This window comes from Amphiura filiformis, unplaced genomic scaffold, assembly GCF_039555335.1.
Source record: "Amphiura filiformis unplaced genomic scaffold, Afil_fr2py scaffold_44, whole genome shotgun sequence".
NCBI classification, from domain to species: domain Eukaryota; kingdom Metazoa; phylum Echinodermata; class Ophiuroidea; order Amphilepidida; family Amphiuridae; genus Amphiura; species Amphiura filiformis.
Window position 1 is genome coordinate 680,180 of NW_027305508.1, and position 25,534 is coordinate 705,713.

At 38.1% G+C, this 25,534-nt stretch overlaps 1 protein-coding gene across 1 annotated transcript; it reads right to left on the reverse strand.

Moving 5' to 3' along the window:
- Positions 1–35: 35 nt before the first annotated feature.
- LOC140144189 (uncharacterized) lies at positions 36–18,471 on the reverse strand. The gene is made up of 2 exons (XM_072166015.1): positions 18,384–18,471; positions 36–2,454 (listed from the first exon to the last, which is right to left on the reverse strand). The coding sequence occupies exon 2, from the start codon at positions 2,451–2,453 to the stop codon at positions 36–38; it is 2,418 nt and encodes an 805-aa protein (XP_072022116.1). The 5' UTR covers position 2,454; positions 18,384–18,471.
- Positions 18,472–25,534: the final 7,063 nt, after the last annotated feature.

The following is a 25,534-nucleotide window of genomic DNA, read 5'->3' on the forward strand; positions in this document are numbered from 1 at the left end:
TATATTAGAGGACAGTCTCTCTTCTACACCCTTAATTATAGCATTAGAGGCAGATTGGATGACCATAGTGGGCCATGTTTCAGATGTTGCCACCCCTGCTTAGGATCTGTAGCAGAGGATGTTTTCTTTTCTGCAGCCTTAGGTTGTATCGAGCATTGCTTCAAAGACAGTTGTTTTTGATTGGCTGATTGATCTGGGATGGCCTCAGTTTTTGGATTGGTTGAACTGGGAATCGAAAGTGTATCTGGTTGCGAACTAATTATCGAATTAGACGGTGGACTTTTGGATGTTGCTTCCAGCTGCTGGGGATCTGTAGCAGAGGACTGAATCTGTTCTTTATCAGACTTTGGTTGTAGTGAGAGTTGCTTGACAACATGCAGTAGGTTTTGAGACTTCTTTTGTTTGTCAATCTTTTTGGATCTTGCAATTGGTGTCAACTTTGCTTGTGATGAAATGACCACATTTGAAGCAGGTTGGGGGTCTGCGGCTGAGGATGGTCTATTCTCTGCAGGCTTAGGTTGTATTAAGCGTTGCATGGAATTGAACAGTTGCCCTAAGGGGACTGCAGGTTGACCTGGAATGGCCTTCATTTTTGGATCTGATGGACTTTGGATCATTGGCTGAGAACCAAGTACCAAATTAGAAGCATGTTGGATAACCATAGTGGGTGGACTTTTTGTCGTTGTTACCAGCTGATGCCGATATGTAGCAGAGGATGGCGTCTCTTCCTCAGATTTAAGTTGCAGTGAGCGTTGTTTGACCAGATGCTTTTGACCCTTCTTTTGTTTGCCCTGCTTTTCTGGATCTGTTGGAGCAATTGCAGTAAACTTAGGCTGTATTGAGTGTTGATTGACGCTAAACAGTTGCAGTGGAACGGCTTGTTGATTTGAGATGGCCTGTGGATCTGCTGGAATTTGAATCATAGGTGTATTTGGCTGTGAACTAATTACTAAATTTGAAGCAGATTGGATAACCATAGTGGGTGGTCTTTGTGATGTTATTACCATCTGCTGGGGATCTGCAGTGGAGGATGGCATCTGTTTCTTTGGATTTCTCTTTCGTTTGACTTTCATTTTTGGATCTGCTGCATTTATAGCAAACATTGCTTGGGATGGAATTACCACATTCGAAGCAGGTTGGATAATCATAGTGGGTGGTGTTTGTGATGTAACTACCAGTTGCTGGGGATCTGTAGCAGAGGACAGTTTCTTTTCTGCAGGTTTGGGTTGTAGTGAGCCCTGATTGACACTTATCAGTTGCATTGGAATGGCCTGTTGGTTTGGGATTTGAATCATAGACATATTTGGCTGTGAACTAATTACCAAATTTGAACTAGGTTGGTTAAAAATGCTCGAAGGCGTTCCTGATGTTGCAACAATCTGCTGGGGATCTGTTGTCATTTTTTGCTTCAATTTCAAGTTTTGTACGACATTAGACAGTTGCTTTGAAGCGCCCTCTTGAACTTGGATGATACCAGTTCTTGTATCTGCTGGAATTTGAACAGCATTTGCGTGTGTAGAACTGGGCAAAACAGAGAGTTGTATCAGTGCCTGCTGATTTGGCCTGTTTTTGGTGTGTGCTCTCATACATTTGTCTCTGAATGAGGTAGCTAGCCTGTGCAACCGTACGACGTGTGAAAAACATGCCAAACACACAGTGCCCTTATGTGGAGCTACTTTGATTCCCCCATATGTTAATAGAAGTTTTGGTAAGTCGACTGTATCTTTCCGTTTTGTTCCCCAGACTTTTGATGCTTTTGATCTGTCATATTTGCCACAACAAGCCACACACCTGCCTTCCTGTACTGTGACACTCACTGGGGTGTTAACAGGGGTGTCAACAGAGGCACCAACAGAGGTGTCACTATGCGATACTGTAGGCTGACTGTGTGAAGGAATTATTACATCAGAAGCAGTTTGGGTACCTATAGCGGCTGTCTCTCTTGATGTTGGCATATTTTGCTTGACATGTGACAGCTCCTTTGGGGTGTCCTGTTGTTCTTGGATGGATCCAGTTCTTATATTTCCTGGATTTGGAATAGTCTCTGCTTGTGTGGGAGGGGGCAAAACATAGAGCTGTGATGCTGCCAGCTGAATTGGTTCATTTTTGATGCAATTTCTCATACATCTCTCCCTGAATGATGTAGCCAGTTTGTGTAACCGTACAACTTGTGAACGACACGTACAACACAGAGTGCCACTAGTAACTTGGATTCCCCCGTATGTTAACAGAAGTTCTGGCAAGTTTGGTGAATCTTTCTTTTTAATTTTTTGATAATATCCGACTTTTGTTGCACGTTGCTGGTCATATTCTCCATCACCACATGCCACACATGTGCCTTCCTGTGCTACATGTATGACATTCACTGGGATGCCACTAGGGGTGCCAGAAGGGGTGCCAACAAGGGTGCCAGTATGGCCACCAACAGGCGATACTGTAGGCTGGCCTTCCATTCTGAAATCACAAATTCAATACACAGGATTAGGAAAATATTAAAATGGGATATCACCAAGCAAATTTGATAAATCGGAAGCTGGAAATATTAGATTTTTTGTGTTACATTGTGAAGACTACCAATTTGCAGAAACTTTCAATAAAAAATCATGGATGAACTTTATCATAGTATTGCCTGAACCAGGATTTGTAATAAAGGGGGATTTTCCCCTACCCCCTACACACACAATGTTTATATGTATTATTTATAAAACAGCCTCCATGAAAAAAAAAGTGTCAATAGCAAAATACATGTAAACACAACAGGGTGTTTACATTTTAAGTTTCATAGAATATATGTTCAGCCAACCAAGTTGCCATAATTCACTTAAAGGCCAATATTGGAATGTCATCTTTCCCTGGGTAAGATCTGACACCAGGCCAGCCCATGGCCAGAGGGTAACATGAGTAGGTTTGTTTCACCTTGAAGGCAAGGATAGTCTTGCAAATATGGGCCAACTTTCCCCTAGACCATCTAATATGCCATGAATTAGTTGGAATACAACTGGTATCAGTTTATACTCCTATTTCCACATCTGTTAATTTTATATGGGCCTACAAAGGTAGATGTCAATGCCTGGGGTGGGTTTTCAACTTTGGTTTGGGTGGGAATGTGCAGCTGGGACTCCGAAAAACAACCCGACTTTAACCAAATTTGATGAACAAGAGCACCAATGGCGCTGTGGCTCTGCGCTTTTTGGTGACAGTGAAAGTAATTGTTCTTGGAGTCAATTGTGCAATGTGACAGATCACATTCAATGGGTACATCTGGTTGGTTAGTAGCTCTCTCATTTGCAGAGCATACAAGAATACATTAATCAATTTAGGGAATTACTATTTAGCGACATGAATCGAATCTGGTGGAATTGGATAGAAATGTGTCCAAATGGACCGAAACTGATCAAAATGTATCAAAATACATAAGCCAATGTCAAGAATAGTGTTGTCTGAATAAGGTTTTGGCTATAATTAATTAGTGACTGTACCCACCAAGTTTAATTCCTATACGACAGTTTATACTAATTTGATCTCAGTTGACCCCAGGTGACCCTGAAATGGCCTTCCAAAACTTTGCTCTAAATAGTGACTGTACCCACCAGGTTTCATGCCTATCCAACAGTTTTTACTCATTTGACCTCAGATAACCCCTGGTGACCCCAAAATGACCTTCCAAAAATGTGACTGCAAATGTTGACTGCATCCACCAAGTTTCATGCCCGTCCAAATGTTTTTACTAATTTGACCTCAGATGACCCCTGGTGACCCGAAATGACCTTCCACAAATTTGACTCCAAATGTTGACTGTACTCACAGTTTCACACCCATATGACAGCTGTTACTAAATTGACCTCAGATGACCCATGGTGACCCTGGAATGACCTTCCAAACATTTGGTTCTAAATGTTGACTGTACCTACCATGTTTCATGCCCATATAACAGTTTTTACTAATTTGACTTTAAATGACCCCTGGATAACCTCAGGTGACCCTGAAATGACCTTCCCAAAATTTAACTCCAAATGTTGACTGTACCCACCAAGTTTAATGCTCATCCGACAGTTTTTTACTAATTTGACCTCAAATGACCCCTAGTGACCCGAAATGACCTTTCAAAATTTGACTCCAAATGCTGACTGTACCCACCAAGTTTCATGCCCATCCGACAGCTGTTATTAATTTGACCTCAAATGACCCCTGGTGACCCCAAAATGACCTTCCAAAAATTTGAATCCAAATGTTGACGGTATCACCATGTTTCATGCCCATACGACAGTTTTTAATAATTTGACCTCAGATGACCCCAAAATGACCTTCCCAAAATTTGGCTATAAATGTTGACTGTATCCACAAAGTTACATGCCTGTTCAAAAGTTTTACTAATTTGACCTTAGATGACCCCTGGTTACCCCGAAATGACCTTCCACAAATTTTACTCCAAATGTTGACTGTACGAGGGCTGTCGAGCGCAGATCCGTCAGAACACGCTTTTCAATACGGAATAAATGCTAACCTCATTGTGACATCATCCAAGCAGCAAAGTTCATTTCCCATTGAAAAAGCGTTATCCGACGGATCTGCAGACGACCATTCTGGTACCCACCAAGTTTCATGCCCATACAACAATTGTTACTCATTTGACCTCAGATGGCCCATGGTGACCCTGAAATGACTTTCCAAAAATTTGACTCTAAATGTTGACTGTACTTAACAAGTTTCAAGCACATATAACAGTTTTTACTAATTTGACCTCAAATGACCCCTGGATGACCTCAGGTGCCCCTGAAATGACCTCCCAAAAATTGGGCTCTAAATGGTGACTGTACCTAGACTGCTGCCCTCAGTCGTCAACCGTCTGGATTGACGACTGAGAAAACTATGTGGAAAAAAAGTGGCGGATTTTGCAACAGGATTCCTGTGGCATAGCGCGTGCGCAGTTGTGTCCAAATTGACCTTTTGACCGAGTTTGTTGTTTTTAGAAGTTCAGAGCGCGATCTTGTCACAGCGGTGCGGTACCACGACGCGGTGCACGGGCGCCGCTAGTCAGACGCGCTATGGCGCACAACTGAAGTCGCATTGAATAGTTTTCAGAAGTCCGTCATGATATTGGCTGTAAGATAATCAGTCGTCACTACGAAGCATACACAGTACATGCGAAGTGTAGACGGCTGATTGGAATTAGTCTAGACTGTACCCACCAAATGTCATGCCCATCCGACAGTTTTTACTAATTTGACCTCAGATGACCCCTGGTGACCCTGAAATGGCTTTCAAAAATTTTGACTCCAAATCTTGATTGTATCTACCAAGTTTCATGCCCTTTTGACAGTTTCTACTAATTTGACCTCAGATGACCCCTGGTGACACCGAAATGACCTTCCCCAAATTTGGCTCTAAATGTTGACTGTACCCACCAAGTTTCATGCCCATACGACAGTTTTTACTAATTTGACCTCAAATGACGCCTGGTGGCCCCGAAATGACCTTCCCAAAATTAGGCTTTAAATGTTGACTGCACCCACCAAGTTTCATGCCCATACGACAGTTTTTACTAATTTGACCTCAAATGACCCATGGTGACCCCGAAATGACCTTCCTAAAATTTGGCTCTAACTGTACCCACCAAGTTTCATGCCCATACGACAGTTTTTACTAATTTGACCTCAGATGACCCCTGGTGACCCCGAAATGACCTTCCAAAATTTGACTCCAAATGTTGACTGTAGCTACCAAGTTTCATGCCCATCCGACAGTTTTAATAATTTGACGTCAGATGACCCTGGTGACCCCGAAATAACCTTCCAAAAATTTGACTCCAAATGTTGACTGTATCCACCAAATTTCATGTCCATCCGACAGTTTTTACTAACTTGACCTCAGATGACCTCTGGTGACCCCGAAATGACCTTCACAAAATTTGGCTATAAATGTTGACCAAGTTTCATACCCATACGATAGTTTTACTAATTTGACCTCAGATGACCCTGGTGACCCCGAATTGACCTTCCAAAATTTGACTCCAAATGTTGACTGTACCCACCCCAGTTTCATGCCCATACGACAGTTGTTACAGCAATCAGGTCAAATTATTATTATTTTTTTTCTGATTGGGGAATATTTTTTTAAAGTGATTTCCCCCCCCCCCGGGCTGTCATTGATTGCTTGACATTCCTTTTGATTTTTCTCAAAAACTTAGCTCATGATTAATATTGCACAGCCTAGAGCAAAACATTAAACTTGGCGACTTTCAATTAACATGATCAATGATTTCTGAAACCACTAATTTCAGTCACATTTTAATTCAATAATTATGTACATTTTATTTCAACTTTTATTTCTGCCACCCCCTTATGAATTATTCATTCATAACTGTGATGACCTTGGGACCGTCCAATCAGAATCAGCATGATCAATCAATACGCCGTAAGGTCATGACTTGTGTGGTAAAACCAAAATAAACAGTCAAAAATGGCGAGATTGGTCGGCATCGATCAAATAAACCGTGGTCTTGAATTTCTTAAGAAGTCCTGGCCTAAAAACTATGTTATTTTTCAGGAGAAAACATATTAATCTTTGATATTCTGAAGTATAAAATTGTTGGGCAAAGTGGAACATCATTTATTTAGACTGTTTTTGCTATAGAAAAATACGACAAATTTTCAATTTTGCGAAGAGGGGTAAATCCCATTGAAAATACAATTTTTCCTCAGAATCATGTCCACAATATGGTTTAATTTACTGTTTTAACTATATTCTAACAATTAAATCTACAAAGAGCGTGATTTAAATACTGAACAGCTTGCATGACTTTTCGGTCCGTGTTCAGATAACAGGTGCACTTGACTTGCCAAAGAAAAATAGTGCAATCCGTCTATTTCCGTCATCTTCTCACGACTTAAATTATACAGACCAAAATAATCTCTAGCACACACAGGGAACCAAACAAAGCGATAGAAATTGCTCGTTTCTCATGACGATTTCGGACTTTTCTTTCATAAAATAACTACTTTTCCCACCTCATTTCAACCCAATATGGAGTGCAATCGATTGAAAAATAACTTTTAGAAAGTTAGAACTCAATTTTAAAAGCACATATCGCACACAGAAATAACCTTAGCATAAAAAAGCACCATCGGAAGTGGCCGAAAAATGAAGCAAAATACACCGTCCACTTAGCGCGATCACGATGGCTCGTCAAGCAAGCTTGGAGCCAAAAATGGACCTGAAATTATACACATTTTAGGGAAATGTTTGTACATTTTGCTAAAAATACAATGAAAATTGGCACCTTTTCAGATATTTTTGAAAAAATACCCTTTCTTATTTTAAAACCAAATTCGCATGAAATTGAGGGCATAAATAAACTAAAATGGCTGAAAATGTATACTGCCGCCTGAATCTGCCGCACATCCCCTTACCCTCATAAAGAACCCCAGTTGTGGTACAGTATCGGTAACTATGAAGCAGTCCAGAGGTAACTATAATTCCATTATGTTGCATTGCAGTGTTATAGGCTTTCAAAGTTCAAAGCATGAAAAATCTTGGCTTCTGAGGTAAGCTCCGGGGATAAGCTGTGATTTGAAGAGCCAACTTTGGAAGGCTTTTTTCTCAGTATTTACTTTCTTTATCGCCTCTCTGCAACTCTTTGTGTTAATGTTATCAACTATGTTGATAATCAAAAATGGTAGGTTGAAGAGCTGATAGAATTTTTTGTGGATGCAAGTGCAATACTCCAGTCCAGTACCTTGGAAGTCAGACTAAGCAGAAGAAATCGGATGCAGTTTTTGTTGTCCTTCTATTTTTTAAAACGCTGACTGGAGTGACATTGACAAGCTTCCAGGCAGATAATGGAACCTTGCTTGGAGAAGAGATGCATTGACGATTGTCAATTGCTGTCCAGGAAGAAAGCTCATAGGCACACTCACATGATTCATGAAGGAATTTGCCAAGAATACTTTAGGGCATGATATCCCGCACTGCACAGCACAATAGCCATGGCAGCTATTCTAATTCACAGATTTTTGGTACACAATTATGGCTGCCATGTGCTTTACTTCTGGATTTGAGTATTTTTGGGAAGATGGGGGCCTTTTACAGTCCCAAATCATTAAAAGGATATGTGACACCTGTTGGGGCATGACAGTGTTACAAAAAATCTAATAGCTGCTTTATGTCTCAACATGTTAAATTAGACATGTGCATGTTGCTGCCGTTTTTACAGACTTATAGGTTAAGGTTATCCAAGTTTGTATTTGTATTGATATGAACATACATTGCTCAGATGGAAAATATGACTTTAGGCCAATTTCAATCAAAAATTAAAGAAATTTAGGCCTGTCTATATCTATATTTTATTCATTTACTTGCTTGATTTTTTGTATATAAATATAATTATTGTATTTCTGTATTTTGAATCATGGTATTTATAATTATCTTGTAGTTGATGATACCATTATACTTATTTGTAATATTGTAAATACATTGTAAATACTGTATGATATTTTGTAAATATTGTGTATCGTAATATATATTTTGTTGCTATATAACATGCATCAATGAGGGCCTGCTTGAAAAGCAGTGCTTGTCACTGAAGGAGTATTTAACCCTCAATAAAGAAAGAATAAATAATAATAATAATAATGTATGGGGCTATCATTTTCTTTGCAAGGGTAGGGGGGAGGTCCCAAATATACTGGGGAGGGGTCATAAATGTTTGGAAAGAAAAATTGGGAGGTCATAAAATTTGTGATGACCAAAATGTAGGGAGTCACAAGATGACCACAGAGATAAAGTTTGTTTATTTTATTCAAAAGGACTGATTTCAATACAATTTTAGCTTCTTTAAGGGGTAAGGTGTATCAGTAGGGATTGGGAGGGGGGGGCATAAACATTTTCTGGCCAAAATGATAGCCCCCTAATATGCAAATGAACATGTATGACTAACATTTTGTTTTATTTCTGTTTTCTGATGCAGATTCCAGCTGTGACAAAAAGATGTGTTCAAGTGTCTTATTTTTTTTACAGTTGTCATTGAAAAACTCACAGTTTTGAACCTACCCACCTGAGTACACCATTGCACTGATACAAGGGGATAAATGTGTTTGAACTGGCACCCTTTAAAATGTTTAAAGCACCAGCTGATGCATGCACTCCACAGCAAAATATTTTTGAGCGGGCACCCTTTGGAGTACTGGCTGGCACATGCTCCCTATTCCAAAGATCATTGTGGAAACTGGAGGACCACTTCACTTGATCATCAGAATGGGGTCACTCCTGCTCCTTTGAGCAGGCACCCTTTGGAGCACTGGCTGGCGCATGCTCCAGGTGTCCAACGATCATTGTGGAAACTTGAGGGTCAGTTCACTTGATCATCAGAATGGGGTCACTTATGCTCAAGTGTGAACCCCTCGCTCCCTTCCCCAGCTTTTAAGTTATGCCTTTGAGCAGGCACCCTTTGGAGTACTGGCTGGCGCATGCTCCAGGTGTCCAACGATCATTGCGGAAACTTGAGGGTCAGTTCACTTGATCATCAGAATGGGGTTACTCTTACTCAAGTGTGAACCCCCTGCTCCCTTCCCCCAGCTTAAGCTATGTCTTTGAGCAGGCACCCTTTGGAGCACTGGCTGGCGCATGCTCCAGGTGTCAAACGATCATTGCGGAAACTTGAGGGTCAGTTCACTTGATCATCAGAATGGGGTTACTCTTACTCAAGTGTGAACCCCCTGCTCCCTTCCCCCAGCTTAAGCTATGTCTTTGAGCAGGCACCCTTTGGAGCACTGGCTGGCGCATGCTCCAGGTGTCAAGCGATCATTGTGGAAACTTGAAGGTCAGTTCACTTGATCATCAGAATGGGGTTACTCTTACTCAAGTGTGAACCCCCTGCTCCCTTCCCCAGCTTAAGCTATGTCTTTGAGCAGGCACCCTTTGGAGCACTGGCTGGCGCATGCTCCAGGTGTCCAACGATCATTGCGGAAACTTGAGGTTCAGTTCACTTGATCATCAGAATGGGGTCACTCCTGCTCAAGTGTGAACCCCCTGCTCCCTTCCCCCAGCTTAAGCTATGTCTTTGAGCAGGCACCCTTTGGAGCACTGGCTGGCGCATGCTCCAGGTGTCCAACGATCATTGCGGAAACTTGAGGTTCAGTTCACTTGATCATCAGAATGGGGTTACTCTTACTCAAGTATGTTGTTTTTCTTCCACTGTTTTCCACCATTCAATAAGCCCAATCGGCATTGGATGTTTGCAATGCATTGTAGGACAGTTTTTGCAGTTTTGGGACACTTTGTCCTTTGACCTTTCAGAAAAGTCAGAAATACTGGGTTTTTGTATGTACAAAATATAATCTAAAATGTTTTACAATATTTAAAACAAATATAAAAAATATTAGTATTTTATAAATTAATTATTTGGTATTTTTAATGATCAAAATTATGACAATAATAAGAAAATTATTAATAATTACGTCAATTTTCCCGATATGTCAAAGGTTAAAGTGTCCCAAAACTGCTCTCAAAAACCGGAAGTTAGAATGGCGATTGGGCTTATTCCATGACAGAGTTTGTTGAAAATCATCAGAAAACAATCAACTCTTCAGTGATTGTTGAAACACAAAAAATTGTTTGAATGGTGTAACCCAATGAAAACATTGTGATGTCGCTTGCTTGGGAACAGGGAAAGGTGTAGACACAATCATTGCCGGTACTGACTGGTGCAAGATCATAGCAATATAACTTTTTGAACTTTCTTCACATTTTACATACTTTTTGGGGCTAAATTGAGTAAGTTAAATCTGATGATCATTTCATGAATATTTTGTGATAGGACTGACGAAAGTTTGCTGGATTTTTTGTGTAGAATTTTTAGCGATAGAAATTAGAATATTAAGACAAATTGAATAGCAATACTGCAAAAATGAGTAGCAAAATGCGATGTGATACGTACTTATTCCAACGCTGAGCGCATGCTCCCTATTCCAAAGATCATCACTCGCCTACATTTGGTGTAATAATAATAAGCGATTAAAATCACTCGCCTACAGCTCACCAAATTACGTACTTTTACAAGGCAAAAATCAGCTTTTCTAGGCATTGTGGACATGGTGCCTTCACCAAAGAAAGTTTCCTACGATAAAGACCTAACTTTTGAGATGGTTCAGCGAATACTGGACACTTCATCCCCTGGACACTTCATCCCCTGGACACTTCATCCCCTGGACACTTCATCCCCTGGACATTTCATCCCCTCGTGTTAAAACGCTTAGAACTTTGAGCATGACAGTCATGACAGTGACTCAAGAATGCATATGAATATAATAATTGTTTAGAATCTTGAACTTAGAAGGAACTAATATAAGGAAATTAATAATCTTATTTATCCAATGTATGCACCGTGTTCTGTATGAGCTATCACCAGCTGATCACACGTATAATAATCGATCAATGTTGAATGGCAGCAGGGCCTATAATAGACTAACAGGGTTGCCAAAAGATTTCAGCCCGAATCGCGGGTCAAATAATCAAAAAGTCGCCCAATTTTTCTCTTTACCATTGGTTTCAATGGGGCAGGAAACTATCGGAAGTCGCGGGAGCTAAAGTTGAAAAGTAGCCCAATTTTTTTTTTAACCATTGGTTTCTATGGGACAGGAAATTGTCAAAAGTCGCGGGAAAAATCTTCAAAAATTGCCCAATTGGGCTACCAAATCGCGGGTTTGGCAACCCTGTAGACTAATAGTTAATAATAGTTTATACATTCAATGAATTTACCTAAATTGAACAGTGCATACACGCATATCTTTTGTTATTACTGTGAGTATTGTTATTACTATTATTGTTAATATTATTAGGCATATTATTATTATCATCAGCTCAGTTATTATTGTTATGTTATGTGAAACTTGTGTATTCTCTTTTTTTCCTGTTATTTATGTATTTATTATGTATTGTTTGTTTGTTTGTTAATTAATTAATTAATTAATTAATTAATTAATTAATTAATTAATTAATTAATTAATTAATTAATTTATTTATTTATTTATTTATTTATTTATTTATTTATTTATTTATAAAATTTTATTTAGTTAGTTAGTTAGTTAGTTAGTTAGTTTATTATTATTTACTTAAAGTTGTTCATCTAACAATATTAGTACATTTTTAATACTATTTATCTGTTTATTGTATATTGATAAATATGTTTGCATATGAAGGATCATGGCAATATTTTTGTATTGTCCACTTGATGAGGTGATTAGCGCAATGTCATGTTATACAATAGGAACAATAGCCGAATGGTTACAGGAAGTTGAATTCTTTCAATCATTGACTGGTGTATACATTATAAAATCAATGGAATCTACATAACTATATAATCATTCGGGAATCTGTTATATAACCACTGATAAGGTGCGATTAAAAGGTTCTAAAAGTAGTAAAGTACAAGGATAGTTAGAACTTATACTTGTAGGAGAATTAAATTAATACTAAACGGTAAAGACTAAGGAGCACTATACGCAAAATACTGGAATTCCATCAGTTCAACTGATAATAAATATCTGCATTATATTTTTTCGTTTTCTCCTGTTTTTGCCCATTTATTTTTCTTGCTTTCCTCCAAAGATCCCCTTCACCACCTCCAAAGATCCAATTTTTTCTTGTTTTCACCCAAAAAGCCATTTTTTGCTCCCAAGACCATTTTGTGGGGACACTCTATATACTGTTATAAGATCGGCAACCAAGTTTTAGAATATGGCTCAAAAAACTGCAGAAGGAACTGATTTTGGGGGTTTTCCGCACCTGCATGTCATTTTACTATTAGAGTGCCCCCTCCCCGGAAACTTTAAAGTTTGAACTACGTGATTCCGACAGAGTTTACACTCTGCATCTGTATGGATTACAATCCATGGCCCTAAAGACCGGGTTATAAAAAATCGCACGACCGCAAATATTTAAATTTGATTTCTCTAAATTAAATTTTCTAGATTAATTTTCTGAAAGTAAGACAAACTCAGTTTCACCCCATACAAACTTGCTCAAAAATATTAATCAACATAATTTGTCAGTCGAGTATACATGTAAGTCATATTTGTTCACCTGAAGATCGTGTGGTTACTTACTTATTTTGTTTATTTATTTATTTATTTGTTTGTTTGTTTGTTTATTTAACAACATATATTTGTATTTACTTCCAAATCTGGGTGTTTGATATAGGGAAGACCTACGTGCACGCGTGAACAGGGAAAAAAGTATCTGAAAAGTCCCTTTCACTAAACATATTATTATACAAAATTGTTCCATTTACCTTTACTTAGGGTAGTTCCAATGTCTTACAAACATAATGAATTTGAGTGATTCCAATGTAAGCTTAGACATGTTTAAACATTACAAATAATATGCCAAAATATCAGCATGATCAGGGTTGAAAAAGTAGGCCCTACTGAAATACAATCGTAGGCTTATTATACATTATGACCTTGTCTCCAGCTCTTGACCCCGCCTCTTGACATTCAGCTTTCTGCACACTAGTCATATTGAAAGAGAGAAGAAAGCAAGAGAGAAACTTAAGAATGAAGAACTACCGGGGAAGGACTAAAAAAACTTCACCAAAAGACCCTACAAACAATGTATATCACCGAGCTGTACTGAATTCCATGCCCGGAGGTTCTATACACAGTATCAGCATAACATGCGCGTATTTTGGGGGGGGCTTTGAGCGCCAGCCCCGGGTCAAAGTAGGGCGGCAAAAAAGCGAAGGGGCGGTGGAAGAAGAAGGCGGCAAAAACAGGGCGGCAAAAACGAAGGCGGAAAAACGAATTAGCAAAAAAAGGGCGCAAAAAATTGAAAAAGCATAAAAAATTTTGAAAAAAGGTTGCTTTTAGGGCGCTAGCGGCTAAAATCCTTCTTTTTTTTTTTTTTTGCTCTTCACTTTTCAAACGACCGAGAAAAAAAAACCTTTTCGGGCTGTTAAGGACTAAGGGCGGCAAAATTGTTTCTTCTTCAGCCCCGGGGTTGGGGCGACCCGCATGCGCCACTGCATAATACTCAGAACGCTGTGAGAAAAGCGCAACTCAGATCATGCAGCTAGTACTGAACTCATCTGTAAAATGAGTATATAAACCTATTATGTGAGGAGGAGGTGGTCCAGGTTTTGGTAAATCAAATTAAAAGACTAGAACAAAAGATGAACGATCAAGAAGGGTTTCCCGTGTAAAAACTATAGACTTTGAGCATTTGTCCCCAAAAGACCCTACCATGCATAATCTGAGACGAAAATACCTAGTCTCAGACCATCATGACCATCTTATCTAGCTGTATCCCCATCATCACCATGCACTGCATAATAATATTTGTAAATGAATGAAAGAAAGAAACTTGAGAAAAAAAGGACTCTGCGGGGAAGGACTCAAAGACTGAGCTTTTCACCAAAAGACCCTTAAATACTTAAAAGCTGTTACCCGTGCCCAAGGAACCCAGGAAACCTGGTTTCCTCATTTTTGACAAATGTTTCATTTTGAAAATACCTTGATCCGATTTGTGCATGATGATGGATGCATCATAATATTTCGGGTCGTGCTTGTACACGCCGTACTGGAAGTCAAATTGTCATTAACCATTTTTTTTTTCATGATAAATTTATGTGAGACCTTCTTTGCGAACACCCTACCGGTCCGTGGATAACGACTGGTAATGTAGTCTAAGCTATTTTATATTTTCACCCCCCCCCCCTGTGCCCACCCCCTTCGTAAAATAAAAAAATTAAATTTAAATTTATAATCACTGGTAATGTAGACTAACCTATTTTCAGCCACTGCCCCACTCCCCAGAGGCTAGAGCCATGGAACATGGAAATAGTAGATGCCCCCGCTTGGCACTTTTGTCGTCTTAAGCCACTTGTGAGAATTTATATGGGAATTTTCTAAGGATAATCATGGGGATTAAGCCCTTATATCAGTTATCTCCCTGTGCGTGTATCGACTTTAATTTGTTTCCCATTGTCATACTTGGATGCACACTGACCTCAGAATGTTTTCTTTTTGTTTGAATTAGTTGTTTGGAGGTTTTGTTTTGAAGGACCATTGACTATGACAGAATATCCAATTTAACAATTTTGAAGTCGGCTTTTCAAAATTGCCCAATATTTAATGGATTTCATGGGTGAGATTTTTAAAGTAGCCAAAATGTTGCTAAATCATGAGGAGCACTTTGTATACTTTCTTGTTGATCAAAATCAAAAATAGTATAGGTCTACCATTCCTTTCTATACAATTTTTTTTATAACCATGAGTTTTAAGTTCAGTCAAGTTTCAATCAATCAACCCAGAACACCCTCCCGGGTCTGTGGATAACGACTGGTAATGTAGTCTTTAAAAGCTATTTTCATCGCCCCCCATGCCCACCCCTCCGTGCCAATGTATAATGTCATGTAGTTAGTGATATTTTTAATTAACCCCAAAACAATCTCTTTTGTAGGCCTACATCATGCATTTTTGTAAAATTAGTTGATTTTCCAACAAAAAAAAAAAAAAAAAAAGATAACGACTGGTAATGTAGACTAACCTATTTTCAGCCACTGCCCCACTCCCCAGAGCCATGGAACGACATGTTGTTATGTTATTTTTAATAAACCCAAGTGAACCTACATGAAAAGAGAAACTTGGCCCCCCGCTTGGCACTTTTGTCGTCTTAAGCCACTTGTGAGAATTGATATGGGAATATTCTAAGGATAATCATGGGGATTAAGCCCTTATATCAGTTATCTCCCTGCGCGTGTATCGACTTTAATTTGTTTCCCATTGTCATACTTGGATGCACACTGACCACAGAATGTGTTCTTTTTATTTGAATTAGTTGTTTGGAGGTTTAGTTTTGAAGGACCATTGACTATGACAGAATATCTAATTTAACAATTATGAAGTCGGCTGTTCAAAAATCGCCCAATATTTAATGGATTTCGCGGGTGAGATTTTCAAAGTAGCCAAAATGCAAAATGTCGCGAAATTGTGGGAGCACTTTGTTTGTCGCGGGACGAAAGTCAAAAGTCGCCCAATTGGGCAACTAAAACTGGCAATATAGTTATATGTATAGATTCCACTGAATGAAAGAGTTCAACTTCCTGTAACCATTCGGCTGACGGCTATTGTTCCTATTGTATAACATGACATTGGACTAAATCTAATCACCTCATCAAGTGGACAATACAAAAATATTGCCATGAACCTTCCCTTGGGCCTATATGCAGACATATTTGATGCTATTATCTTTTATCACTATCTTATTAATAATATAACATACTATCCACATGACATAACATTAACAGATACATGGTTCCCATAAAATGTAGGCCTACTAATTTTGTTAGATGAACAACTAAGTAAATAATAATAAATAAATAAACAAACAAAATAAATAATAAATACATAAATTATAATAATTATAAATAAATAAACAGCCTATAGATACATAAACAATACACAATAAATACATAAATAACAGGAAGAAAGAGAAGAAATACACTTTAGCTAAGTTAAATAGTCTAGGCTAATATCAACAACAACAAAAAACAAAGTATAATAATATAAATAATAATAATAAAAATATTAATAATAATATAATGATGACGATAGGCCTACCCGGTAAAATAACAAAATAATAATACTTTTAATAATAATACTAGGCGTAATACTGAATTAGAATCATCCATGTAGGGGGCCTACACGCACTGTTCAATAGGTAAATTCATTGCACTATTGCCATTCAACATCGATCGATTTTTATACGTGTGATCAGCTGGTGCTAGCTCATACAGAACACGGTGCATACATTGGATAAATAAGACTAATTTTAAATAAAGATTAATTTCCTTATATTATTTCCTTCTAAAGATCCTAAACAATTATTATATTCATATGCAATCTTTTTACTGTCACGCTCAAATAACGCTACAATAGCGTTTTAACATGAGGGGATGAAATGTCCAGGGATGAAAATGCGAGGGGTGAAATGTCCAGTTACCGGTTCAGCAAGTCATCATCACGACACTTGTAAACAAACCGTGCTCGAGTTTGATTGACAGGTGACGTCAGACGCGATAAATTGTCATTATCTTTGTCTTTCATTATAGTACCCGCCCGTCATGCCCGTGAGTGTCCATCGGTTTGTTTACGACCGCAGTGACCGGGTTGTTTACACCCGTAAAGGAAGCTGGGCATAAACGTTGTTTAACTTATTAAGTAATTAGCTCACCTATCGACAAATCACACATGCTGTTATGTTTAATATAGCATGACAATGACAGTTCAACTTCTTTAAGTTAATTTTTTATTACTTCCGTGGTCCGGGTATGCGCTGGTGAATTGCGATCGCGTAGAAGTGACAAGGTCGCCTACTAGTACTACGCTACGGCATGTGCCGCGCCGACGTAGTACGAGGAACCCATACCGTAGTAGCTCTGCACAACGATAGATAGGGCGTCACCAATAACGAAAATGTCATACCGATAAATGATGTGTCTGTTTGCCCGTTTTTCTAAGTTTGCGTTGCGAACTAGCGCCGACGACCAATGCCATGGGTCAACCGGCTTGTTGTCAAGTCCGTTGATCTGCCAATCAGCGTGATTGTTTATTTCTTCTGTGTGTGCGCTCGTCTCACGCTTGGCGCTGGCTCGGACCACGGAAGTAATAAAGAATTAACTTTAATCATTTAAAATTTATCATGAATGATGATCATTCATGATTATAAGCTTACTACTCATCATGCACTGCATGCTCAACACACACTACACTAGTCGGGATTATGCACTTTCAGTTTCTCACGCGTTTGAACGGGAATTGGATTGCGTACTTTTTCGATGTCTAGTGAGCAAATTTCTTCAATATTTTGAGAAAATGATGTCAAATTTTCTATTCTATATTGTTTGGTAATAATGTCTTTTGCCAATAGTATGTTTAAAGTTGTAATTTTGTGTTTTTGATCGCAAAGATCGGATATTTTCGTTCCGATTCGAATTCTGAACCCTTCGCAAGGGTGCCGATTTCAACAGAACTTTGACGATAATTTTGCCTTTTGGACACTAAAATGCATTCGATCCTTAATTTTGTTTCAACCGAGTCTTAAATTAGCAAGCACAATAAGGTTGGTGCCACTTTTATATACATTGATAAAATTTTAAAGATTTTTTTTCAAGTTTCTAACCGGCGCAAATCGTTAAGTGTGTATTTCCCATTGACATCCAAAATGGGAAATACGAGTCTGATGGACATAGGAACGGCGTCCATGAGACTCAGCGAGTCTACACTACACACTCAAGTCCAACACTCACACTCACAGTCAACATGCTCACGGTCATGACGGTTGATTGATGATTTTATCATGTTTATGGTGAATTGAAACAGTATACCTACCTGTAGATTGTTGAAACTTCTTGTTAACACTGTTGTGAATTGTAAATTCTCTTAAAAAAAAAACAAGGGGAGATTGTGTTTGTTTCTGTCTGGCGACACCAAAGAGGTCAAAAGGCAGGTCAAAGGGCACTTTCATCCAATCAGAGCTTGCGTTTTAAGCAGTGAAATGACGTGAACTACTTTTCCACCAATCAAACTACGTCTTTCACATAGTGAATGACCGCGCCGCCACCGGATGTAAACACAGCGGTTACTTTGAATAAAATGTAAACAGCAGAAATAGATTTTTGTTACTTTTGCCGTGTTTATATCATGTGAAGTAAGTTTATCACATTTCTTCAAATGCAGCTTAAATTTAATTATGACAATGCCAGATGCAATTTGCAAAATTGCGGAAATGTACATGTAAAATGTAAAAGTTTCTTTCACTTTCAGTAAGCTTAAAAAATTAATTTACAGACAGTAAAAACGTTCTCACATATTTATTTTTCACCTTTATTGTGGCACTCACACCTAAATTTTATATGCATGCAAGGAACTCAAACTTTTTCATGTACATGTAGCTATAGTGTCTTTTACTTAGCATGTTAGTTATCAGTGTTGCCAAAACTTTTCAGCGCCAAGGCGCGGCACATTGGCTCGCAAGGCCGCGGTAAAGGAGTCTCAAGTAGCCCAATTTTTAAGCTTAAAAAAAAAGCGCCCAATACTGGATATTTGGGCGGATTGACCCAAAATTAGAATGCAAATCACCCAATTGGGCGGAAAAGCACTTGACTTAAAAAACTTCCGGTAGTCAATGGGAAGTTACGAACCGATCAATAAATGGTCACAAAACCCTTGTAATTGAAATTTGGAGCTTAGACTCAAAACCTTTATAAATCGGCTAAATTGAAACGAAAATACCTCAAACTACATGCCGGTACCTGACTTTTGCAAAGAGTAGCCCAATTTTAGGCAAGTAGCGGTACAGTTTTTTGAGTAGCGGCAAGTAATTGCCAAGTAGCCCAATTGTGCGCCTTGCGCGGCGTTGGCATCACTGATTGTGATGAACTCATTCTGTTGTCTTATTATGCAAGCACTTCGCAACACAAACTTAAAAAACAGGCAATGAACAGACACATCATTTATTGGTACGGTATGACATTTTCGTATTGGCGCTGCCCTATTTAAGTTTGCACTGAAGTGCCATCTCCGTTTCGGTGCACCAATTCAATGAGCTCCGATGTGCATCATGTGCTAATGAATTTTAGTTGTACTAGTAGTAACTACAAATTTCAGTAAGTTCCTTGTCCAGGGGAATTTCAAGCTAACTCAATTTTCCACAAGAGCATATATATGTCTACTTTCATGACCTTTGATTTTACCTTTTTTTTTATAGATTTATAATTTTGAAAGATAAACTGAAGTTATATATCAGGGCTGGAAAACTGCAGTAGTGTGGGCTCCAAAACTGCAAAGTTATCAGTGATCAAATTTGAAGCTAGACTTTTCACAGGCGGATGCGATCGTCATTTTTGACGTGGCCATTGGATTTTAAAACACATGTAACCCCGGTAATCATGAAATCTTCACAAACAGTTCTAAATTTGTTATAGGGGTGTCAAAGCAAACTTATCTTATTAAAAGTAAGTATCTAAAACCGTTGGGTACGACAATGTACCCCACTGTAAGTATGTTGTTTTTCAATTTCTGCTAAACGCAGGGGCGTCTATTCTTCCGTTAATCTCCCCAAAGGGAGGGAATAATTTACCCCTTTGGGGAAGAATTTTGCATTTTGAAAAAAAAAAAAAAAATACAGGGGAAAACAGAAGAAAGTCAACAGGATTCAAGGAAGATTAAAAAATAAAATTAACTAATTTGGGGGGAAAATGTATAATATACTGGATTATGTTGTATGGCTATTTTTGGAATGAAATAGATGGTCACTGGCTGGCAGTGACTGCTCTACAGGGTAGGTGAATTCATCAAGTGTCATTTAGGGAAGAATTATAATGGGTACATAGCATTAGCATACATGTGATAGTCCCTTGGCTTTTACCCATTCCCATCCCAAAAATAATTATTTTGAGGGAAACCATGGACTTTAGCATAACACAGGGAAAAGTTGGGTAAATTCTTCCCTGCCTGGGCAATAGTGAGTAGTGGTCATACTATAATGCACACAAAGATTAAGGGAGCTCTGCTTTGCATATTTCATACAAAATCCATTTTCTTTTTAGTTTCACAGTATATCTAGGGAAGCCCTTAGCTTCAGATCCAAATCCTTGATTATCCTTCCCTAGGCCTAGATGCCATAGTTCAGAATGCAATCTCCAAACTCTGCTACAGAAGAATTTTAATTCTAACTTAAGGCTTTATAAATCAGGGGCATGTGAGTCAACACATAAGGCCCTTCACAATTAATTCTTAGTTTCCTGTTTCATGGTTGAAAACCAGGGATGAGGCGACTTTTAATTATTAATTATTAATTATCTTTTATTTTCTTTATTTTAAAATAAGTGGTCGCAACCTACATCAAGCCATTTTGACAAGGAGTATGCATTTAATTATTTTACTACTATGTTTGATTTAATACATAAGTAATGGTACAATTAGGTTCTATGTTTATTCATCATTATAGATGATATGATCAAAGTCAGAAAGTAGCAAATGGTAGTCATTAAAAGTTATTTTTAAAGAGAAAATCCAAAATATGAATAAAATAATTAAATATTTTGCAATTCTCTACTTTGGACGCGGGCGGGAAACAGGAAACTAAGAATCAATTGTAATTGGCCTAAAAGAGCTGAAAACAGTTAGCAAAAAGCTAAAAACACCTAGCAAAAAGCTGCAATCTGGGAAGATCCTAATTTTGTACAGAGCAAATGTACTAGTACAAAAAAAAGCTGAAAATCAAAACAAAGAAGCTGAACTCGTACATCCCTGTAACTAATACATCACAGATAGCTCTGAAGATAATAGACCCTAGCGGTTTTTGCCAGCCTGTCTTCCCTTTGGAACCATTAGTCCTTAGATGCAATAGTTCAGTGTCCAGACTGTAGGGAATACAGAATAGGACAACTCACAACTTAGCCTAACCGTGATAAAGAAAAGAAGTTTCTGGGTCTGACAACACACCTATATTCAGGCAGGGAAGGGAGGGAACAAGAAAAAATAAGGAAAAGTACAATCATGTAGATAGCAACCAGCCTAAATTTTTCCCTTTTGGGTCCATTTTTTCGGGATCTCAGTTGGGGAAGAATCTGGGGACGGATGTGACACAGCGTGGTAGGGTGAGGGAATAATTTCAATTTTCTGGAAGAATAGACACCCCTGGCTAAACGTCTATTTTGAATGGGGCTGTCAGCCTTGTATTTTCGCCAGCCTCGAACGTCACGTGTCCTATACCGCCTGACTTCTCAAGCAACTATAGAATCTCAAAGAGCCTGCTACGTATGAAGTTTTTTACTTTTGCTACACAATGCCTCTGATTGACTATGGTTTATCAATTATCATAGCAGCACTTCGCATTATTGCATAGCAGAGCCTGCTCAGTTGAGTCAAACACTGTCCATCATGCCAAGTTAAAAGTCCTTGACCTGATCAACAGCCTCATCCCCCAATTTTATTCATCAAAACTGAGATTTTGGTATCAGCAGTAGCCTAAAGCTCATTATAATTATTTTTCTCAGGCTTGCATTGTTTATTTCCGATCCTCGTATATATTAATTTGTGTCTAGCATGTCTTACGCCCTGCTCATAGGGTGAAGCATAGGCTTTCATCTTCATTCCTTGAAATTTACTGACGAAACCCAAGGAACCCCATTTCATATTTTTTACATGGCCGTAAACTTTTCATATTGTACAAAAATGTGCATTTTGATGGAGTAATGTGGGAGGGTGAGGCTGTCAATCAGGTCCAACAATGGTACAATGTGAAGTTGTAGAAACCATAAATAAATCATGTATGTTTGGTATAAATTCCATTTCAGAATCAAAGTTTTTTGGCAACATTATTTACTGGATTGACATTGGGCAAGCCAGAAGTAGGTCTAATCCAGCATGGAGGAGAGTGGAGATGGCAACTATTCCATGGATCATGATGATGGTAAGACAGCTATTGAGAATATACCATAAAGCAAGCATGCGTGGATTCTGTTAATTTGAGTAATCAGTCCCAGAACAATTTCATTTACTGATACTGACATGATCAAGTTCTGGGTCCGGAACTGCTTGCGTTTAAAATCTTGATGGCAAAATGGACAATAGAAGCACATGGTTCCACTTCACAGCTTTTTAATCCCTTAGATTCATGTTGCGTGAATCACTCTATTGTGGACCATCCTTCTGATACTTGATTGTTTGGACAACCGGAACAGTTTTGACAGGTCTTTTTGTCTACATGTATACCTCTCTGTAAACAGAAGGATGTCAAAATTGTCATCCTCACTGAGTAGGAAAGTAACAGCGTTAGTACGGCACTGGGATTCTGTAAGAGATTTGCTGATCTATAGATGCAATGCATTTAGCTGCAGTTAGTCAACCCTACACTTTTGTGATGTACCGTATTCATTCCAATAAGCGCCCATCCAGAGTATTTTCAATTTGCTAAAGGCGGGTACCATCAATGTTGAAGTGACGGATAGACGTCGATACAGTGAAATAGCTGGAGGACTAGATTTCTACATCAGAAAAGCTACTAGAACATTCTCAGGACCCATTTATAGCATACATAAATTTGTCTCTAATAAACGCCCCTAACAAAAAAATTAGGTAAACCAGGTAAAAATAAGCGCCCACCCAAAATGATTTTGTTAAGCGCCTGGGCGCTTATTAGAATGAATACTGGTACAAGGAACTTATTTGTTTCTAAATACCCTATTGGTACCATAATCTGTCCTCACAGTTTTAGCTTACACATGTTACCTTGTGTCACTTCGAGGTTTTTAGTGATGTCAAAATGTGTCTCTTGATATGTGAGAGAGCATTCCAATGGCGCCGCCATGTGATTCTGAGAATGGTGCATACATTTCAAAGCTATGCAATCTAAAGTTTCCCGTCACACACCCACATCACTTTTTCATTTTGGCCAAAACTTTACATGAAAAAGTCAATTATCTGAAAATTGAGGTGGAAACACTCAAAAATTTAAACTTTTAAAATGTCAGACATACCCTGCTGATGATTTCAGCAATTTTTAGTTACAGTGGTAGTAAGGATTTCCTCATCATGTGATTACAAAAACTGCAAATTTATTTTCATTTTAGTCAAAGCAAACTCAAATCTTTTCTTGTTGGTAAAGCTGATCTAAGCATTATAATACATGTACATTCCGGTTATATGATGACAACAAATTCCATTCACTGTCAGAGGAGATTTGTGGGTGTGAATGCAATAGAGCAAATAAATATGCAATCAATACAGCATTGTTTTGCTAAGAATTGAACAGGTGACCTTCTTTGAAAGTGACACTGTGGTGTCATCAAAGTTAGAACAGATGATGGTACATTGTACCTGATTTTAAAACATTGTCTTACATCAACAGTACCATAGGTATATTGTTGATGTATTGTATTGATAATATTCATAGGGCTAAAAAAATGATGTTTGCTTGCAACCGATCGACCCTAATCTTGGAAATCAGAAAAAAGTTGTTGTTTTTTCTATTTACTGTACAAAAGAATACTGACCCTAATTTTGGAAATTCCTGAAAAAGGTGTTTTTTTTTCAAATTTTTGCATTTTGAAGATGTAAACAAAATGCATTTTAGTTGTTTTGTAATGTTAGTTGATTCATTTTGACACCAAAATTGTCCGATTTTTCATATTTGGAGCCTTAAATACAAACAGTAGAGTTTGCTAGTAGAAAAAAAAAATCTCGACCGACCCAATTGTTAAAATTCATTTGAGGGCAAGCAAACAATTTTTTTTCTTGGCCTTTTCTAATTACCATATCTAGGTAATAATCAAATCTGGCAAATAATGAATAACAAAAGAGTCGCCCCATCATTTGACAAAAAATATGTGACGAGGAAAACATCAAGTTTCATCAGCCCTATTAATATATAGTCTTTTGATATATGAATTCATCACGACATTTCTCTTTCACTCTTGCAGGATTTGTAGCAATAGCCAATGAATTACTAGCGAAGTTCCATTTGTCACCTATACAAGATATATCACAGTGTACAGCAGCAGTTCTTGTTGCTCTCTATGAAGGAATTCTTGGAGCAAGACTCAGAGGTAATTTTTGTGTCTATGTTGACTGTTGCTACTCCAGATTCCAGAAAAATACAGTACTATTTGGGGGGATTAAAAAATATTACCCTGTTTTGTCAAATAAAATATAGGGCCGATAGCTCAATCGTAATCCTTTAGTTCGTACTAACTGGCAATAAAAGTCAAATCTTGATATTTGTCAAATTTTAGAGGGGTGCATCCCCTGGCTACAGTTTTGATTGCGATGATGTTTTATATTGACAAAACATGTGTGACTATCCAACATAAAATGGCTGTTATGTCTGCAGAGCTTGTTTGAGGTACCATATGGTCCATTGCAGTGTTGTAACTAGGACTATTTTGAGTGACATTTTTAGTGAAAATCTTGCATATTGACCATTTGTTGTCAAAATTGATCAAATTCTCAATTCAACAACAAAATTGTGCAATTTTGGACTCTGAGTGGTGGGCTCCAATGCCAATATTGCAGCTGAGTGGTGGGCTCTAAAACCACCGCCCGCCCACTCTAACTACAACCCTGGTCCATTGAACCTCTTAAAAACAAAAGAAAATCACAATTAACAGGCAAAATGTAACAATGCAAAGCTTATTTTTGTGGAAAAGTTGCAAATTAATGCTGACATTCCAGCCCATAAATTTGTGGTGGACAGTCACAAATATCCCGATGTGTTATAATTTATGAGTACCCCAGAATCAAGCTCTGCTCCTCCACTACCCCACTATAAAAGGAGCAAAAGTATGAAAATTTTTATTTCTTACATTAATTGTAATTTTGTTATGAATTTCATTATTTTGCTCTGCCTCCATTTCCCCCACAAAGGAAAACTAAATTTGCTTTCTTCTTGATTTTGCCAAATTGAAATCTTCCCAGGTAGCATTGCCAATCCCATTACAAGAGAAGATGAGATCCATAACATGCAGCTAGTGATTGAC